The 21,806-nt window shown below is 44.4% G+C and overlaps 1 protein-coding gene across 1 annotated transcript in view; it reads right to left on the bottom strand.

Moving 5' to 3' along the window:
• LCTL (lactase like) overlaps nt 1-21,806 on the bottom strand; it is a 171,781-nt gene that overhangs the window by 7,232 nt on the left and 142,743 nt on the right. The window contains exons 2-3 of the mRNA XM_054272986.1: nt 1,679-1,817; nt 545-705 (exon numbers count right to left, since the gene is read on the bottom strand). Coding sequence (XP_054128961.1) covers nt 545-705; nt 1,679-1,817 — 300 coding nt within the window. The remainder of the gene's footprint in view (nt 1-544; nt 706-1,678; nt 1,818-21,806) is intronic.

The raw sequence follows: 21,806 nt of genomic DNA, 5'->3' as shown, positions 1-21,806 counted from the left end.
AAAAAATAGAAGAAAGGATTTCATCAGAAGGCTAGCTAAGGATAGAAAAAGAATTAATAACAAAGGCTTGTGACTGACTGAGACAGTCCAAACAGCTGGACTGTGATTGGCCATTAATTAAAAACAACCCCATGAGACCAATCCCAGATGCACCTGTTGCATTCCACAGCAGCAGATAATAATTGTTTCCATTTTGTTCCTGAGGCCTCTCAGCTTCTCAGGAGAAAAAATCCTAAGGAAAGGATTTTTCAGAAAATATCATGGCTACACACACACAAAGTTAATTTTATTTAAAGCTCAAACATGTTTATTGTATTTCTAACTAAGCATTTGGACTTCCTTACAGCATCTAGAATATTTTTTGACACAAAAATGCTGAAAAGTTGATAGGTATTTGGGAAACACTGTGGGATTATTGGTTCTATGAGGTTATAAAGGAAGAAGATTTTACTGAACTGATTAAATAAAATATATCAGCACTTGGATTCCTAAATTGAATACCTTTAGAGCACTAAAGGTGCAGGTGGTTCCCCCTGGGCCATACCTTGACTCTGTAGTAGCCGTCGCAGGCGGAATCTCCCGTCTCGTTCCTGAGCACCTTCCCCTGGCTGTGGGTGAAGGCGTCCCAGATGCTCGGCCCTTTGCCATCCTTGTCCCAGGCCCCCTCGGTCTGGTAGGCAGAACTCCCCACACCCCACAAGAAACCTGGAGGTGAAAACAGGGCAGTTATTGGAACAGCTTCCTGCTGGTTGGTCTCGGTGCTAAATGCTCATAGGAGAGAGGAACTGGAAGGGAAAGGAGGCACTGCTAGAGAGGCTGAGGCTTTCCACATTTCAAAATGTCTGTGCCTAAATAGGTCTGAAAATGGGGAATAAATGAAGGTGTCCTGTTCTGATGCACTGAAAAAGAAATGGCATCCTTTCATTTATTAAACCTGTAAAATCTGTACTTTACAGTGATGAAGTAGGGCATTGATAGCGTAGAAATGTCTTACTGTAAAAAACTAGCTTACTGTAAAAAACAAATTAGGGTTCCACATCATTTCTCCCTGCTGGTTTTCATAGTACTTTTAGCAACTACAAGTTTTGATGTTATGTAAAATATACAGAAATATTCTGGATTTTTTTCCTATTGTTACACAAAATACTGTATCATAAATTACTTGAAAACTTGAGTATGAAAACCAGTCAGTGCCTGTATATTTCTAGTTTTGATTTTGCTTGGATGAAATGTGTTTAAATATGTGTCAAAGAAAGGATAAGGTTCATAAATTCATACTGAATAGTGGATTGGATAATACTGAACAGCTTGAAACAAACTCAGCACAGTTATTGCACGGATTTCTTAAATTAGCTGCATAACAAAGGGTATTTTAGTTTATTTCATTAGTTGTAGGTAATTTGTAAAAAGGGAGAGGAGTTCTCAGGTGTGACTTGTTACACTTGGCTATGAGCTGTTATCTGTGAGCCTGTCCCTGTGTTTCCTGTTGGAGTGGATTTATGGAATGCAGGGTCATGTGGATCTCTCTATTCCCAAAGTGCTCTGCATCCTGCAGCCACCTCCATTTCTGTTCCTGCCATTTCCCTGGAAGGACCTGAAAACCTCTGGGTCACTTCCTTGGGCACAGGAGCAGGTCTAGAACATTCCAAGCCCCAGTCCAGCCGGGTGTGGGCAGTACCAGCTGGGAAGGTGCCGTAGTAGAAGGAGCCTGGGTTGTTCTTGGTCCACGGGAAGTCCTCGGCCACGCTCAGTGCCATCACTGCCACCAGCACAGCCCAGCACCTCAGGGTGTCCCTCCTCATCCTCACCAGCTGGCCCTGCCAGGGAAAACACCAGAGCTCTGTCAGGGGGTGCTGCTCCACAAATCTGGGGGGTCAAAAGGGAAAAGCTGATTCTTTTTCTGCTGGATGGGAACTAATTGAGGGCTGAAAGTTTGGGCTGAGTGGAAGGAGCAGTTAGACTTCTGCAGGGGGGGGGAAATGAGGAAAGATTGATCCCCTTAATCAAAATTATAATTATTAGAAGCCACGTATTTTCTCTAATGTTACTTATCTTTATTCAAAGGTCTCTTTGTTGGTACCTGTTTTGTTCTGGATTTCAAACTGTCCCACAAATATCAGTAAGTAAAACCCTCTAACCATGACAAAAGCAACAATTATACTGGTAGCATCTTCCCACCTGTCATGGCAACAGTCCCTCTGGAAGTTGAAAAGGAAAATTAACACTTGCAATAATTGCAGTTTTAATTAATTGCAGCTTTTAACATGATGCTGTCCTTTTTATCCAATCCCAGCATCAATTTTAAACTGTGACATCAAGTTAAATTATTAGAGAGACATATTTTAGCTGAGTTAAATAAAGTTTCATAAGGGCTCTTTAGAAAAGCAGTTTTCCCCAAATTGATACAGTCCCCACAGGATGTTTTACATTCCTAAGCATTTGCTGGTAAATCTGAAGATGGGGTTGGGCCATGAGGAAAAGCAGAACAAATATTTAAAATAATCATGTTTTGCATTGGAGTACCTGAGCTGCTTTGCAGGTTGGCTCCTGACAAAAATGAACCCCCAAATGTGGCAAAAACCAAAAGGCAAAGGACTGACCCCCTTTTCAGAAAGGTAATAAATGTACAGCCTCGGAGACCTCCTGTTCCTCTGTTTATTAATGATCATCTCCTAATTAACACAGGAACTACACAGCTGGCTTGGGAAAATGGAACTACTTCAGCACTAAAGGCTTTAGTCCTGGATTAAAAATATCTCCACCTCGGCATTCCAAATGGGAGCATTCAGATTACAGGGTTAAAAAAGCTTGTAGCAGCCTATAAGCATTTTAAATCAGGTCTAGATCTCTAGAATTGCTTTTATTTTGAATATAAAAGGTTGCAAATACATGTGATTTTAACTTAGACATTGCCAGTAGCTCTCTGGTTTAGTCAGTAAATTTAAATTTAGCATTGCCCTTCATCTTCTCATTAGCACTGACCAACAGTCCCAGGAAAAGGAGCCAGGAGAGCAGGAAATGTTCAGGGGTCTGTGATGTTTCTGCAGCTCAGGCACTGCCCCAGGGCAGCAGGGCTGTGGGGTTTTACAGAGTGCTGCTAGTTTGGAGTTGGGCATAACAACCAAATCAATCTATTTTTCACTTTTGGCTTGATTATTCTTAGTAGTACAATTAGAAATAATTTCAGTACCTAAAGAACAATAAAACACTTCAGGATTTTACAGCACTCTGTATTGAATAAAATAATCTATGCACAATCTGCTGTGGAATATTCAATCAAACACTTTGCAAATTCATATGTGCATTTTGGAACTCTTCATTGCTCTGGTTTTCTGGCATGTATCTCTACAATCACAGTAGAAGAAACAGCTTTTTAAATAGTACAAAAAGGTTTAATAAGTTCAGACTGTAAGGATGATCCTGTAAAACCCTTTTTACCCCCTTGCTGTCTGGCAGCTGAGTTCCCTTCTGCCCTGATTGCTGCTGGAGTTATTTCCATTCCCCCATCCCTGCCTTACCTGGTGTGCTTCACAACAGATGTGTCCTATCTGGGAGATTCCTCTGAACTGCCACAAACCTACCAGGGCATTCAAAATAAATTTACTTGCCCAGAATAATTGCATGGAATTAATCCAGGCTATCACAAAACCTCGGGAGAAACATCTAGTTGCAAACAGCATTTTGTTCACTTACAGTCACAACAAAAAGGAACAATCCTTTTGTGTCCACAGCCAATGCTGCAGGACGAGCTTTAGCTTAACCACAGGAATCTGTTAGCAATGAGGATTTTCCTTTGTAAGCAAAATGAGCTTTGCACTTATCTACACATTCATACAGGACTGCCTCTTGAACAAGGGGTTTGTAGATATTTTTCATCAGGAATTGCAGTGATGGGCCAAGGATGGGTTCAAACAGAAAAGGGAAATTTAGGTGAGATATATGGAAGAAATTCTTTACTGTGAGGGTGGGGAGGCCCTGGCACAGAAGCTGTGGCTGCCCCTGGATCCCTGGCAGTGCCCAAGGCCAGGTTGGATGGGGCTTGGAGCAACCTGGGACAGTGGAAAGTGGCTCTGTCCATGGCAGGGGTGGGATGGGATGATCTTTAATGTCCCTTCCAACTCAGAGCATTCTGGGATTCTGAATTCTGTGATTTTCTCTTGGTGCAAATGTCTGTGTCCTGGATGGTGTTTGGTAGGGAACACTCAGTGACAGATTTGGGGAGGCCAAGGCCTTTGTTTTTAAATGCATCATTTAAAATCAGATAATTAAGATGCAGGCTTGAAAAATCAAATGCTTTTCCTTTTCTTCTAAAGGAATTCCTTATGGTGATGTCTTTGTGGAAAAAAAAAACAACTCTCCAGTCTGGATGTTCAGCTCAAGCTCAAATTAATTTCTTTTACTTCTGGAGTTACATTCAGTCCCTCTCACCCATCATGTCCATTGAAAAGGCACAAAACCAGGTAACCACTGCTGGGCTGAAAATGTGATTTCAGCCACCTCTGCTCACCTGCTGTCAGGTGAGAAAACCTCTCTGTGCCGAGGGAGAGGGGGCAGAGCCTGAGCCAGGGCAGAGGGAGGCTCTGGGCACCGAGCACAGCAAAGGTGTGGGAGCTGTTCCCACAGGCACCCTGAGGAAAGGCATCTCTGGGCAGGGCAGCAGGAGCAGCTCAGCTCCTTTGGAGGCTGGGGGATTCCCTCCTGCTGCTGTGCACCCCAGAGCTGCTGGGTGCTCTGGCTGGGTGGCTCCTGCCTGGGACCTGCTCTCCTGTGCTTTTACAGCTGTACAGTTTGTAAACAAACTCCTGGTTATTCCTTTGCTTACCCAGTTTTGTCTTTTTGTGCCTTTTTTTTGTTTATTTTTCCTGAGCAGTTCTGGTGCCCTCGCGTGGCCAATTTCATAGCTGAGAATGTTGCCTGGTAGAGTAAAATAAATATCAACATTGCAGTTCTTACAGAGCCTCTCAGAAGAGAGATCTCAGAGGCAAAAAATGCACTGAAATGAGAGCAGGAATATCACCACGAGCTCCTTGTTCAGCCCTGCAGGTCTCTCTGTCCACTTGCCTGCCCTCCTGCTCCTCAGGAAGGGACATTTTCAGGGACAGAGGTGATGATCCTTGAAAATCCAGCAGCTTCTGCACACAAAGGGCAGTGCTGTTTGCACAGCTCCTGCTGCAGGGGACATGGGTGCCGAGGGCACATTTTTATCACTTTTTTTGGCATTTGGCACATTTTATCTCCTGCAGAACCAGGTAGGGCAGTGAACCAGAGTCACCACAGCACTGAATGATGCCAGAGGTGTGGTGATTAAGGGTGGGCATTACTCATTCCTTGTTAAATCATAATTGCACCTAAAAACACCTCGAGAACAAAGGCTCTGGCACGCCAGGAGAGGCTGGGAGTGTTCAGAGCTGGCAGGGGAGCAGACTGACAGCTCACCCCTCTCTCCGTGTGAGGAGCTGCATGGATCTCACCCAGGGAGCTTGGATCAGGCCAGGGCTGAGCTCAGAGCTCTGCTGAGCTCTGGTGCCACATTCATCAGCCAGGCTGCTGCTTTAGGGCATCACTGAAGTCACTTGGTGAATTGTCACTGACTCAGTGGGCAGGAGGAGCCAGCCCTTGGTGTGCATGAAAACACAATTCCTTCCAACTGCATTTAACATGGGCTGCCAGGAACATGACCCTGTCCCACTCTAAGTTGTGTTTGCATAGGTTTTCTTCTCTTAACATAATCTTTTCCTGTGATGTTGTTTCCCAGTTTCCTGCATAAAACCCCAAATAAAAAAAAAAAAAGTCATATTTACATTGTGACAGCTTGGTCATTTTTTCCTCTTGGAAAAGTTTTATTAGCAGCAGTTTTTGAACTGTGCCAGAAACACATCAAGGCTATAAAATCTTTTATTGTGTTTTATTGGTAAAAAGAATGTTTTTTAAAAAATCTACTTGTTGGAGTCTGTCCAAAATTGGCCAGTGAAGTAAAATGCATAAAATAACCTGGAAAGCAACTTCTTCAATGGGCTCATTCCATGTGTGTGAATTCAGGGACTGACTCTGAGAGTGCTTCACTTGTCTCCAGCCTGGAGTGGATCTTCTTCCATAAATGCTGCAGATATTTATGGCTTCTCTTGCTGCAGGATTCTGTGTGAGCACATCACAAAACCTCTGGCACAGAGCCCACTGTGCTTATCCTCCCACTTTATTTTCTATCTGTGCCACTTTGTGTTGCAAAACCTCTTATCTCCAGCTGGACACCAGGGATGGAGCCACCCTAACAGCAAACCCCTAAACCTGCTATTTTTTGGATTTCTGCTTTTAGCCCCTGTGTTTTGATGAAAAAGGAGAAGCTGTCTTTCCTAATTCCCTGGCAGCTGTTCAGACAGTGAGACCACATCAGCCTCACACAGTTCTGACCTATCTCCTCAGCTTCCTGATTCTTCATTCTTCTGAGCTACACTCCCTCTCCAACCTTGAATAGGCCTTTTCTGTCTCTGAGAGAAAAATCCTTTCTTATTATACAGCCACCAGAAAACCATGTAATTTTTCCAGTGTGTGGTCTGCTGCAACTACACTGAGATATTGGAGTTTTTTCCAAATCAAAACAAAACCCACTTACAATTGTTCTTGGAACAAGAACACTTGTATAACTGTGCTTGTATTTTTCTGTGTTACAAAATTACTTTCCTTGCATTATATTTGCTGCTTTTGGAAACTTTTTGTCCAAAGCTCAACTGGGTTTATGACCTGGTTTTGTTTTTCAGAGAAAAACATTGGAATCGTGGAAGAATATTGGAAGGAAGAGAAACAAGGATGGTTTGCTTTTCTGTGGGGAGCACCAGTCTGGTATCCTGGGAAATCTGTGGGCAGCTTCTGGAGACAGTCTCCATTGCAAGAAAACCTCCAGAATCTGGGAGATCTTGTGAAAAGAACTGGAATATTGAACTGGGATTCCTGAGAGAAGATGGAGAGGAGTGACTCTGAAACTTACACTAAATTTCCTCAGCAGCTCCTGCACTATTATGAGAGACACTGCTCTCATATTTTATGCCCATTGGGCTCACTGTGGAGCTGCCATCTCTAGCTACTGGCTTTATTGGGGTCATTATTTAAAAAAATTAAACTCTTTGAGAACCTGCCACCTCTGTTTTGCAAAGAAAGATTGTAAAGATTGGCAAGAACAAGATAAAGCTGCAGAGTCTATCCTGGTTGTACTAAAAGCTCCAATTTTAAAGGTGTCGTTTTCAAACCAGCTCCTAAACTGTACATTTTTAATGTTTCTTGGTGTGTGCAGAAAGGTGCAGAGACATTTCTTCCTTTTGTGGAACTCCCAGATGGCCAAAACTCCTGAGACTTGGCACTGCTGCAGTCAAAGGTGCACACTGGATTTGGAATGGCCAGGCCCAGTGGTTGGTTAAAAACCCCAGCCATGATATATAATAAATGACAGATGTTACAGATACTCCTGGGTGCAATGAAGAAGGTCACAGAAATTTGCTTCTAAAAATCAATTTTAATTTCTCTTTTCCTGCTGACAGCTTGGTGCTAAGGGTGGCCTCCATTTGATCTGAGCCCTGCAAGCTGCTGCAGGCTACCAGTGATTGGAATTTACTTTGATTAGTCTAATTGCTGCCTCTGCCATCATCTGTTTGCAATCACAAAGAGGAAACTTCTGAAGCTTGGGAATGAGAGAAAATGAAGTGTCCTGACAACCACAAAGCAGCAAGAAAGCTTTTGGAGGTTTTCCCATCACTGTTTGTGAGTAGGAACAAAAAGAAACAGTTATATTTTCTTTCCATGTCCATCTTTACCCTGCACCCATGACATAAATGCATCCAGCACCAAAGAATAGTGGTAATTAGTGAAGGTCCCCAAGCACTGTCAGTTGATAATGAGTAAGAGTTCATGAATTGTTTTGGAAGGGGTTGAGTTAGTTCATTATTGAATTAGTTGAATTAGGTCATTACTAAAAACATACAGTTGTTCTTTCTATGGATATTCAGCTTCGATTATGAAATATCCACATTGAGGCCTTTAAATTCAGTTTTAAAACACATTTTATCTGTGGTTTTGCCCCAGAAGGGCCCTTTCTCATGCACCAGACAGGCACAAATTGTCAGGGAGTGGACAGATAAAGCACTTTAATAACTAAAGACATCCAGACTAATTTTGCTTCTGCCCAGGGCTGGAGGCTGAGGCAGGAGAGGAGAGTTTGGAGCCTGGGCACTGCCAGCCTGGTCTCCAGCCCTTCAGCTGGGAGCAGCTTCGAAAAACACCAAGGAAAGTTCTGCACAGGGCACCAGGGAGCTGCAGACTCTGGTTTCTGCCTGGCCAGGGCAGCTGGGGAAGGGCAGCAGAAGGAGCAGAAGGTTCTGTGCAGCCTCAGGAGCTGCCAGGGACAGGAGGGCTTTGCTCACATCAGCACAGCCTGAGAAAAGTTCTTTCTAAACTCTCAGGCTCCTTATTTCCTAAATAAAATGTTAAATTTCATGGAGAAACTGAATATGAACTGGGATAATCTAAATTCTCTCACAGCTCTCACAGTGACAGTTGTTTGGTGCCATGGCCTGACCTTCTTGTAGCTTATTTATCAAATCAAACAAACAAAAGCAGTGAGAAGAAACATGAAAAAATCTTTTACTCTTGATTTTTCAGGGATAAATTCAGAGACAAGGCCTCACTAATGCTCCTTAGCAACTTCAGCTCAAGTCCAAAACCAAGTGATGCCTCTGGAGATTAAATGTGTTCTTAAACACATTTAATGAAATATCTGCCCCAGTGAAGATATTGCACCTTGCTCCATCACAGCCTCCTTGTTGTTTAAAAGGTAAATCAGTTAAAAGTGTAGCAAATTACAGCCTGGCTTAGTGAGTGCTGAGAGCCTCTGTCACTTTGCCATGGGAAGGGTTAAATACAGCCTAAACACAATAATAATAGCAGTATTTTTAATAGAAGAATTTAAGTATTTAAGATGCTGCTAAGTGGTACTTGAGATTATATTTGTGAACTTTCTTTTTGCTACGTCAAATCAAGAAAGAATCTTAGTCCCAGTCATCACTGAATTACTCCAATTTGATCCACCCTGATCCAGCATATTTTAAAAAGCTAAGCTACATTCTTTAGAATGAATCTTCCCATTATGCCAAAAATATAAATTCCAAAACATATTTGTAATAATAATAATAACAACAATGCTGCAGACATGCCAGGTTTCCAGTCTAGTGGATATAAACTGTTGGCATTGTGCATTTTTCTTTCAGCTGGCCTCTGAAGACAGCTGAGGAACAGTGAGAGATAAGAACACAGACCACAAGAAGGGAAAGAGATCCTCAGGGCTGTCAGAACAGTGAGTAAATGTTTTGAAAATGTTTCTAACAAGCACTTTTCTCTGAGCCTGTGCTGTAAAACAAGCAGCCTGACAGGGAATCATGGATTGATTTCCCTGACAGGATGTGCAGGTGGGACTGCAGGCTTGTATAAACTTGAAAATTCTATTTATCAAATGGTACTTGTGGAAGAACCTGAAGCAACATTTTTTCTACAATGTCTCTAAAGCAAAGTTACTTGATTTGTAACCCAGATCCAAATTCAAAGAGTAAATGTGAATTGCCTGTGAGAGGAAAGATTGTGTAGTGGCTGAGCTAAAGTCTGTTAAACCTTTGCTGGTGGTGGATTAACTGCTGAAAAAGAACATTAGCACTGTTGTGTGCTGCACATTCAAAGGAATTTCAGGGTTTTTGTAATCAAATATGACAACATTTTGGGTTTAGACATATTACATAACCACATGCATGTACAGAGGCCTGCAAACAGAGGTAGGAGTAATTCTTTTGCCTTTTAAATTGCAAATTTCAGTGTGCACCCTCCAGAATCAAGGGAGCCAGGAATAATTTCACTCCAGCCTTACTTTGCTACATTACTTTGCTTCAGATCAGGCCTTGCTTGTTTGCCCCATGGTCTTAGAAGGAGGTGCTTTAAACCACAGAGAACAAGGTTTGCAGATGCTGTGGCCACTGCTGAAAGGAAACAGATGCTCTCCCAAAGCCACAGCTCAGGGCACTGCAGGGTTTGGAGCTGTGTCCCACAGAAATGGGGTTTTTGTTACCACTGGTTTGCTAAAACCCAAGAATATATTATACACTGTATTACATTCAGATGATCTCATCCTAAGCAAAACAAGCTTGTGGGACCTCTGATTCTGATTAAACATTTGGGCTCAAGGGACTGTGCTACCATCCTACCTCACTGGCAGGGCTTTTGTCATGAGACATTTGTTATGTTTTTGAAGCAAATATTTCTGTGATAAGTGTTATATTAAAACCCACAAGGATGTGAATAATCGTGTTTTCAGTGAAGAGTTTAAATGGCATGCTATAAATAAAGCCAAGGCCACACATTGACTCCAAAAGGTAAAAAAAAGCCCAACCAGAAATACTGAATAGCTCTGTTCATCCTGCCCACTAAATGGGGTGAGGCCATGGGGAAAAACAGCTTTTAATTGTATCACACAGGAGATGTGAATTAGGAGTGCCCATGGCAGCCTTAACTCTGGTTTCCAGCCCTTGAACACTTGAATTTTCAACCTTAACTTAGGTAAGTGGGGAGGTTCTTATTGATTTTGTCAATGCAGCTCAATTCCCCTTGAAAGCATTGGTGATTTCAAATTTATTTAGAAAATAAATTCCATTCCATTTACTCAGACCCAACTACTGGTTTTTAAGCTGGGCTAGGAATGACCAATTCTCCCAGAAAAGGATGGTTTGCCTTGTTGTGAAATGAGGCTCTCAGTGCCACCTTCACTCCTCTCTGCTCACAAAGCTCAGCCAGGAAAGCTGAGCAGCCCCCAGAGCTGTGGAGCTGCAGTGACATCAGCACTCAGACATTTCCAGTTGGCCTTTCCAGCACATCCAGCAATCAGGGGCTCTGGAGCCAGCACACACTGACTCTTTATGGCTCCCCCACTGGGAGCACGGCTCTGTGACAGCCCCACTGCAGGGGCTGGGTCCAAAACACAAACAGGCTCAGTCTGTGCTGAGGGATTTGCCTTCCAAGCCTGGCAGTGACTGTGTCCTTCAGCCAGAGCTTGTGTGGGGAGCAAAGCTGAAATTTGTGATCCCTGAGCTCTCTGAGTGCTGGGCATCAGCCTCTGTGCATCTCCCACACCTCTTCTGCCACCTGAAACCTCCTGACATTGCTGCTGCTCCTTCCTGAGAAGCTGAACAATTCCTTGTTCTGCTGTATTCCATTTCCCAGTGTGGTGATAATGCTGAGCTCCACTCTGAAGTGCTCTAAGGGCTGGAGATGAAAACAACCTCTGGTGAGGGAGTGTTTTAGCTCTAAATATCACTGGTGATTCTCCAGGATGTTTCATTCCTTTAACACCACCTGAAGGAAATCCAGCACTCTGGGCTGTGCTTTACCTGTGGGAAGTGGATGCACTGGGCAGGATAAGAACTGGTTTTGTGCTTTCTTAATGTGGCAGAAGTGGGGCAGGAACAGAGGAATTCATTGATGTTCTTGAGCCAGAATGTTTTACCTTTCCTCAAGTGGTCTTATTTTTTGGAGAAATGAATTTTCCTCAACCTTCCCCCATCTCCTTACTAATGTCTTTCCATGTAGAAATAATATTTGGGATCTGGGATTGTGCCCTCTGAAGTGGTTTCCATCTCGCTGTCCTCCTAAGAGAATTTAACCTTTATTGAATGGTCGTGTTCAGCTACAAATAATTACAAATCCATAAAAAAACAAGTCCCCTTGTATTTACAAAATGCAGCAAAATGTACCTTTAAGGAGAAAACATTGCTTCAGTGTGACTGTCTGAATTTATTGGCTATTAGAAGCCTTACAGTGTATGGCTCACATTTTAGAAGTCTTGATTTCAAGCTTAATGTGGTCAGGAAATATAAAAATACATTTATTTATGTCATCTACTAAAAATCTCAACCTATGTTAGTGCAAGTCGAACCCAATCTGTGTTTATGTTGGAGATGAATGATTGGTTTGTAGCTGCCTGTGTTTCTAGCCAGGCTCAATGGAATGATTCTGCAGCACAACTCTGTGTGTATTTCTTTTTTTAAACTTCTTTTTATTTACTGCATGTGGCAGCAATTTCCTTCCTTCCAGAACCTACTGCCCAGTTCTCAAGGGCAGTGCAGCTGCCTGATAATAATAATTATTATTATTATCAGGCTGTGTACATGGAGTGCTAGGATTTACTGAATTGTTCAAGGTTGTCAAAATCCAGGCAAATATTTCATTATCACTGATACCTGTTCACTGTTGCAAGCTTGGATTTGATTTGCTTTCCCCAGTCTTTGCAGCTGATATTTGCACAAGCTCTCCTTGTTATTAAACTGCAGGAAATAGCTCTGAACAGAATTTCTTCTCAGACATTTGATAATGGGTGTCTGTGTCAGGCTGCAGCAGCTCCCCTGTGGTAGCTCCTTTCCCTGGAGTTCTGGTTCAGTTCCTGGGCTGAAATCCCACAGAGGGGTCTCAGCTGAGCTCCCACATCCCAAGCACCAGGTCTGGTTCCCCTGAGCTGGGACTGCAGAGGGGTTTGCTGGCATTTCCTGCAGCAGGCACAGCTGAGAGCAGCTCTGCCATCAGCACATTTGACCTTTTTGTCCAAATTTCCCATCCTGTGTATGTGCACAATGAATATGAACACAATAATTTCCTTTTAAATGTGAAGGCTCCCTGCTTGAAAACACCAAGTCCAGGCACCTGGGGCTGTTCTGCTCCCTCTGAACAGAACACCCTTGTTGCCTTAGACTTTAGTGATTGTAGGGTCAAACTCTTAAGTTTCAAATTTGTTGAAAGTAAAATTTCTTTTCCCTCTGAAAGTGGGGGTGAATAACCAACTCAGTAAAAAAGGGGTAAAGAATACAGAGCAGAAAAAGCCATGAAAATCTGAGGTAAAAATCCAGGGAAAGAAAAAAAATAGCATTGAATTCTTGCTTGTCAGTCCAGAAGTTTTCCAGAAAATCAGAAGCTGAAGTTGGTGGAAAGGATTGTGGGACTTCTTTGGATAAAAGCAGGAGAAGAATTGAGGAAAAGCTAAATCACTGTGCCTGGAACTTTCATATCTTCCATACCATACTCCAAAATGAGGTTTGGGTCACTCATCCACCTTCCCAGCTACTGGGGAATTCATACCTCGGGAGGAATTCACACAGGGAGGAAATAATGTTTTAAGTATCTTTGGGTTTCCATGTCTTCTCTACTTTGTGTCTCCCTTCATACATAAAGACTCTTAAAACAACATTAATGGGCGTTATAGAAATGAAAATAATACAAGTGGAGGGTAATTCTTTCACAAGGCTATTTTTAAATTTGGATTAGCACTAATTTAGTTTAAAAAGTCATACCTGCATCTGTCAGTATCAGAGCTCTGCTCATCCTGCATTGTTGTACTTCATTTTTGTTGTAAGATACTCTAAAATTATGGGAGAGCATTGATCATGCCAATATATATTTTTCAATTAAGATGTTCTCATGAGTGCCATCACCCAGCAAACAATCCCAGTGCTCTAGAGGGACAATAAATATGTGTAGAGCTCCCAGCCCTTGCAATCCAGTATGAAGGGTTGGGTGATTTTAAAGGAGCTGCTTTGTTTGCTCTAGGAATTCATCCGTCTCTGGGGCAGAAATTCCAGTTGTTTTAACAGTGTGTGTCAAGATTAGCAGCCAAGTCCTGAATATTCTCAGCTCCTCAGGCCAACCCCTAAATGCATATTGTGAAGGAAAAAAAATAAAAGAGGAAAAACCCCCCACAAAACCAGTTTGGGAAGGCCTTTTTATGGGTGTGCTTGAAAGAAAATCAGCCAGAAATAATGTCCATCAAGCAATTCCATGTAGGAAAATGGGACAGTTCTGTCAAACAAGGCTTGGACCCAGCAGCAATGGAGAGTATGTTGTTCTGCATGGGCTGTCTCTGGATATCCCCTTTATGAAGGTTTTTGACTTCTATAAGGATTTCTGTACAGATTTGCCATAGAGTAGCCGAGGTCTCCTGGGCTGCTCTGCCTTGTCCTGCCACAGACATCTCATCCAACAGCCCTGGTTTGGGAAAGGAGCCATGAGGGGAAAAAAAGAACAGGCTCCTTTTGTAGCTAATAACTTCCTTTAATTGCTAATTAAGCTGCCTGCTACTTATAAATGTCAATAAAGGTCAAAATATTTAGAAGCAGAATCGTTTTAGTGGCTTCCCATTTCTCATTGCATAAGCTGCCTGCTCAGACCACACACAGGCACATTTGAAGATGGTTTGGATTTCAGAGCCCTCATCTTCCCACCAAATTCTTCTCTAAAGCAGCCCAGAAGGGCCAGAGCAGCCCCAGTCAATAGCAGGGAGGATGTGAAGGGAGCTGCTGGGTGAGCATTCCTCACATTTTGGAATTGCACCGCGGGCGCTGGGCAGGAGCAGAGGCTGCCCAGATGGTGCTCTCATTTATTCCTGCAGCCAGGGAAAGAAAGGGGCTGCAGCCCATCCATGTGCTAAAGCACTCAGGGAAAGCTGCCTGCTGACACACTAAACACCAACTGCACCTTGGAAACGAGAATAGTGTAAATCCTGTTGTTTCTGTCGAGCAGGGAAAAATACAGAGGGGTTTTGTGGAGTTAACATGTACAAACACTTATCCTCACTGCATGGATCTGCTGCCTTTGTGAGCACTCTTCCCACTGAAATTAATCAGTTTACAAGGGGGAGAGTGAGGGGACATTTGGCTTTGAAGAGTGCGGAGAATGTATTCCCAGAGGGATCTTTGATCTTTTTATGGTGTTTTGTTTCTGAAGTGTGTGTGTGTGTCCTGCAGGGACTTGGCATTTTGGAAATCAGAGCCATGAGGACTCGACTTTGATATTGCACTGAATATAGCTGGGATAGTAGAATATGAATATGGCCTCCCTTCTAATGCTTTCCCAAAGGATCCTCAAGAAGCTCAGAGCCTAATTTACTATTCCATGAGCTCCCTGTGGAGGACAGGCTGGGGTTTTATGGGAGGACAATGCAGTGGTGCTTTGTTGACTCTGGAGGTGGAGATGAGCTGACCAGGATGTCAGGTAGAGCTGGGAATGGGAAATCTTTCCTTCCAGACTAAACTGGGCATATTGGTGAGGGTGCCACATACCCCCAGCTCAACTGGATAGGTGGGAGATCTGAAAATGTCCTGGAAGGGGTGATGTCCTCTGGCACATTGATCCTGCCTGGGAAGTTCCCACTGGAGCCCCCAGGCCAGCCAGGCCCAGCTGTCACTGGATTCCATGGGCTCCTGGGTGTGGAAAATCATTCCAGCCACGTGGAATCTCCAGGTTTTCCTGGGCAGGTTTGCTCACTGCCTGCAGAGTGTGATCCCTGTTGGGATTCCACGTGGAATCTCCAGGTTTTCCTGGGCAGGTTTGCTCACTGCCTGCAGAGTGTGATCCCTGGTACTGGGTAACTGATCAAACATTGCTGGTTTTACAAATAAAGATACTTTTGCCATAAAAACATCGAGCTAGGGGAGCACGAGGCACGAGTGCTGGTGTGACTCCTGCTGCCTTGTTTGCTCCCTGTGTCAGCCCCAGATGTTTTCTGCAAAGATTTGGAGGAAGTGGCTCTGAAGAGTGGTAGTTTTCAGAAGCCAAAAATGCTGTCTAAAGTCAGGAGATTTTGTTAAAGACCATAAGCTTAAAGCAGATAAGTATGCTTTCAAAATTCATTGTTTCCTGGGTGTTTTAGAGTCATTGGAATATTTGTGTCTATTTTCTTCCAAACTTTTATTCTGTAATTGTGATGGAGAGAAGCTTCTTATTAAAAACTCTGAAAACAGAGCGCTCTGAAAATTGCTTTTATGATTTCAGAAGCTTCTCATTTGCTAATAATACAAGTAATTATCCTAGAAGAGTAATAGAACTGTTTGACCATCATTGCAGAAAAATAATGTATCTTTTGATATTAAAGACACAAACATGAATTAAATAGCATTTTGAGACTTTTGAGATGAAGTTCCTATTGCTTCATCTTTCATAAATCCTCTCATCATTTGACTGGGGATAGTAATGTCTATGTGTCCATCTTAAGAGCCAAAAATGGACAAATGAAGATAAACACTCAAGGAATTTAAGCTTTCATTTTCATCTCACAACTTCTGTAACATGATTAGGGTTTGTCGTGATCCTTCTGCTAAAACTCTTCCCCAGTACCAGGCAGGATTTGTGTCTGGGCCTCCCTGTCTGCCCCAATCCATCCCTCTCCCACATCCTTCAGCTGATGGAATTTGCAGATTATTGGAGAAGGAACAGAGGAATGGGATGGATGACTTATTACATCATGATTCTGTGCATCTTCAGTGGGACTAAAGGAAAAATCAAAAAGAGGGAAAAAATGAGTGAAAGATTAAAAACCAAAATATATTTTAAAACAGAGAATGAAAGAAAATAATTCCAAAGGCTGATTATTATGCTAAAATAAATCTATATATTCTCCTGGGATACAGAAAAGAATCAGTGAAGGAGTGGGGAGGAAGGTGGGAAGAGCTGGGCTTTTCCCTGAACCCATCTCCTCATCTCCCTGCAAGTTTTTGTGTGGCTTGGGTGGTGTGGAAATGCCTGTGATCACTCCTTAGGAATCCTTTCCTGTGTTCCTTGGACTCCTCATCCACACAAACAGTAAATCCCTGCTGTCAGTCCTGCACCCCTGTGCTGAGCACTGACAGCTCCAGCCACCAACAAATGGTGCTGCACATTTTCCTTATGGTTTCCCAGCACTGAGTGTATGATTTAGATCCTTCAGCCTCCCAAGTGCTCCACTGGGTGTCCTTTAACATTGCATTATATTACTCATGATGCATAGTCGATTCCACTGCTTCCATTTACTTTAGCAATGATAAATGGCACAAACTGGACGAGAAGTTTATAAATTTTAAGTGCTTTGTAGGCAACAGTTGCCCAGAGAAATTTTCAAACTGTTTGTTACTTTGGGTCATGGAAAAATTGCTTCCAGGAGCTTGGTTAATGAGTTTCAAAACAGGGTAAAATGCATGAATTCTTTATGACTAAGAAGCATATTAGTGTCAAGATTTTCCCTTCTGTAGGAATCATCAATTCTGCACAGTTAATATTTAAAAAGAGTTACAAAAATAGAGCAGAAAAACTCAAGGAACTTGCAATTTAGTTTTTCTCACTGTAATGGCCTCCTAAAATCTGTTCAGCTGCAGGGGCAGGGCTGGAGCTTCGTGGCCCAGAGGATTCCTGTGTATGGAAACTTGGGGCAGCTGCAGTAACCCGTGCCCTGGTCAGAGTGGTGTCACACCAGTCTGTGTCATCCCTCTGCTGTGTTTGGAGTGTCCCAGAGTGGAGTGAGCTGCAGTTTGTGCCCTGTGGTCTGGCAGTGCTGCTTCCCAGGGGTGAATTGGGCACTCTGTGTATTCCTGCTCCCTCTGGCTGTTTGTGGTCATGGATGAGCCGCACTGCAGGATGGAAATGGGGCTCCTGGCCTGTTCTCTGTGCTGCTGGAATGGTAAACAGCAGCCAGCAAAGCAGGAGGACAAAGGAAATTGGGAAGGAGTCAAGGAGCATTTACAGAATAGAGCTCTCTCCATTTCCCATAAGCAGCGAGGCAGAGCACTCAGTGAGAGGAGGATGGGGTGATGGCTTTACTGCATGGAAATGCTGAACCTTGGGGCATGGAACGCCGCCAGAAATGTCCATTCCTATTTAACCCTTGCAGGAGAGGACACTTGTGTGAGAGCTCACAGTCCCTAAAATTAGTGCTGAGGAAATCGGGTCTGCCCAAACCCCAGCAGTGCTTGACAGAATGGCTTTAAACTGCCAGAGGGCAGGGTTAGATGGGATATTGGGCAGGAATTCCTGGCTGTGGCCGTGGGCAGGCCCCGGCACAGGGTGCCCAGAGCAGCTGGGGCTGCCCCTGGATCCCTGGCAGTGCCCAAGGCCAGGCTGGACACTGGGGCTTGGAGCAGCCTGGGATGGTGAAAGGCGTCCCTGCCGTGGGGTGGAACGGGATTATCTCTAATGTCCCTTCCAACCCAAACCATTCCGGAATTCCGGCTCGGAAGGGCGAGCGGTGCCAGGAGCCGGCAGCGACCGCACGATGGCAGCGTGGGATCGGCGCTGCGGCCGCGGGAGCGCCCGGGGGGACCGGGAACCGCCGGGATCGGGGATGCGGGACCGGGAACCACCGGGATCGGGGATGCGGGACCGGGAACACCCGGCATCGGGAACCGCCGAGATCGGGGATGGGGGACCGGGAACCACCGGGATCGGGGATGCGGGACCGGGAACCACCGGGATCGGGAACCTCCGGGATCGGGGATGGGGGACTAGGAACCACCGAGATGCGGGACCGGGAACCGCTGGGATCGGGAACCACCGGGATCGGGGATGCGGGACCTTCCCGGGACTGCGGAGGGAACCGGGAGCCTCCCGGGCACATCCCGGGCCCGGGGGAGCCGCTGCCCTGCCGCAGCAGCAGCACGACACAAAACGCCGCTGTGCAGGACAATCTTTAGCCCTGTGCTCTCCCACTGCAAGCAGCCGCTGCAGCAGGTCAGGGTTATTTTAAACGAGACTTTGACATTTTGCTTTCCTGTGTTTTGTGGTTTCCCTGCCCCCGCAGCCCAGCCTTTGTGGTGTGGTGGGAGAGGTGGAAGCCCGAGCGGTAAAATGGGAGCTCACAGGAATATCGCAGTCTGCAGAGGCTCCTTTAGTGCACAGCATCCCCAGAGCCGGCAGGCCGGCAGGGTCCGTCCGGGCTCCAAAGAAACCCTCAATAAAGAGCCCAGCCTGCAAAGCCGTGCTGTGAAAGCACGTGGGTGATAGCACTGGGGAGGATCTTTGAAAGTCTATGCAAAAATAATGCAGAACTGCTCGTATCAGATCCATCTGGTAGAGCTGCACAAAAACATCCAGCCAGGCTCTCCTCTATTCCTTACAAACTGTGCTTGCATTATATACATTGTCCCTATTGTGCATTGTAGGGGATGGTCTCTCTCAAATGCCAGCGTCTTCTGGCTTTCATTTGTTCCCAGACCTCCCACCAAGTGGCTGCTGATTGAAACCCTTTTTACTCTCCTGCCAGGTTTAGCAAAAAGGGCTTGGTGTACTCCGGGCCTTTGATCTATCTGGGATGAACATTTTCATTGAAAGAGGTGGATGAGTCACTCTGTATTTGACACGGAGCTATCTTGGAATACCTCTGGATTTGCCTTTTCAAGCTCTTTTGTGGGTTTTTTTTCTTTTTCATGTGGCTATAAATATTTTTCTCTGCGAGAAGCATGAAGCTCTTTTTTGGAAATGAAAGAGCCCTATTCCAAATAGGAAAAACACACTTAGCTAAGGTTTGTGCAGTGCATATTTAGTGGTGGAAGGTGCTGTGTTGGCCCTGCCTTGCTTTTCAATACAATATCCTGCAGTGTGAAATGAATGGCTGTATTTAGAGGTATCTGGAAGTGATGACTGATGTTTGGAGAAGTTACAAGGCTTTTCCTTTTCCACATGAACTCTCCAACCTGGCATTTCCACAGCACTGAAATACTTCTGGGGCTGAGATCATCTGATTATTATTTCCTGTGTCATGTGCAGAATTTATTATTTTGTTGAATATTACAAATATATTAAGTTGCCTGAGTTTGGGGTTCTTCTGCAAAGTTTACTGGCATAGCAGGGATATTGGACTGGCAAAAATAAGTTTCTCTCCTTGGATATTATTTTGAATAATAATTATTTAGTGAATGAAAGTCACAAATGAAGGAGGGGGAAGGGAGAGTGAAATTCCCTAAAAATGCTATGGAGATATTCTGGAAAAATTAAAATACATATTTTTGCACTAATAACTGCTAAAAGCCAGAAATTTGGACTTTGTATTTGCTTCAGTGTCCAATTCTTTTTTCCTCTTTGAGAAAGGTAAACAGTTCTGTACTAATGCAGGATTATTCCTGGTCACAGCAGACTCAGTGCTGCTACAGGGAATTGCAGAGGGCAATGGGTTCATTGCCTCAAACATTTTCATCAAGATTTTAAATTTATTTTATACCTCTAAAATTTGAAACAAAACAGACTAAAATCTTAAATTGCCCAAAGAAGTCCCAACCCAGGGCATTCTGTGATTCTATAAAATCCAGTAAAAGCTCTTCAGATAAATTGTGACATTAAAATGCCAATTGTAATGTGTGTGGGGTCCTTGCAAGCATTAAATCAGGATATCAGAAATAGTGAGAGTTATCTCCCATCTCAATGCTGTTATTTTAAACTGAGCTTAATTCTCTAAAAACTGACTCAAATGCCACATAGGTCTCTTGAGCTGCTTTGTGTGTGTTCAGAGCAAGGTCTTTTGGGGCTCTTTTGCTTACAAAAAGAGTGGGAGAATAAATAATTTTAAAAAATATTGGCATCTGCGTTCTTGCAATTTGTGTATTTGTAACACCACCCATATTTCTTCCTCCCTTGTTTTGGAATATTGCATGGTATGTGGGTCTTCATTAAGGGATATTTTGTCCTTTGGCTTTTTCTGCACATGATTACACAGTAGCCATCCGTTCCCAACATCTGTGTTTATGAAAACCTTTCCAATAAATCTGTGCAGAAGGGAACTGTCCACATTTCCTCCGAGTCCTGCAAAAGATGCTGTTTTTCTTTGTGATGAATTGGTTAAAGATTACCCAGCTGAGATGTTTGGCTTTGAGGTGAATCTTCAGCATTGCTCCAGAAGTGGATTGGAAATGGACCTTGGGCAGGCAGTGCCTCCAGGGCTGTCCAGGACACCGAGTACAACCCCTAAATCCTCGTCCTGGATGGCAAAGCCAGCTCAGGGTGTCCTGAGGAGAACACCCCAGGAATGATCTGGGCAATCAGTGCAACCCCTAAATCCTCGTCCTGGATGGCAAAGCCAGCTCAGGGTGTCCTGAGGAGAACACCCCAGGAATGATCTGGGAAATCAGTGCAACCCCTAAATCCTCATCCTGGATGGCAAAGCCAGCTCAGCGTGTCCCAAGGAGAACACCCCAGGAATGATCTGGGCAATCACTGCCACCCCTAAATCCTTGTCCTGGATGGCAAAGCCAGCTCGGGGTGTCCCAAGGAGAACACCTCAGGAATGATCTGGGCAATCAGCTGGTTTGTCTGTGTACCACCCTCTGTTCCTGGGGGTGGCTGGTGCAGCTCTCTCCCTCCCCACTGGATCAGAACCCCTTGGCACAGACCATTGGTGTGGGATTTTGGCCACATTGCCAGCTCTGTAGCACAGGGCCATTCTCAGGCAGATTTTTGGCTCCCTGATTGCAGTCACATGAGGGTGCACAGCTCCAGTTGTGCCAAAAAGCCACCAAGTGTCCCAGCGCAGGGAGGGAGCCTGTGAGAGCAGCAGCAGCCAGGCACAGCTGTGTGCTCTTGGCTAGGCAGCTCCTGCTCAGCTCTCACACCCAGCGTGTTTTGGAGCTTTGAGTCCCACCAGTGAGGGGCAGGCTGGGAGGCAAACCCTCCCAGGTGATGCCAATCTGGGCAGAATCATTATTAGTTTATAGGAACCACCTGACAACCATTACAGAGCTAACAAGCTTTGTCAGGGGCAGCAGTAGCTTGGAGATCTTTCTGTGGGTGAAAAGGTTTGAGGGAGCTCACCCTGCTCTGGATGTCCCCAAGGCCCAGCAATTATGGAGACAGCCTGGATAGTGTGTGGATTTTGAAAAGCTTCACCACTCAGCTTTTGATCAGTCAGGTAATGCTGCCTTTAACTCTTGGGGTGCTTGTGCTCTATGGTCTGTGGCACATTTACTGCAGACTAAATTCTCAGCTATCATCAGAACTATTTGTCTGCT

Source organism: Melozone crissalis, unplaced genomic scaffold (genome assembly GCF_028551555.1).
Source record: "Melozone crissalis strain CALT ecotype California unplaced genomic scaffold, PUWL_Pcris_2 ptg000014l_1, whole genome shotgun sequence".
Taxonomy (NCBI): Eukaryota; Metazoa; Chordata; class Aves; order Passeriformes; family Passerellidae; genus Melozone; species Melozone crissalis.
This window is presented reverse-complemented; position numbering and strand designations above follow the sequence as displayed.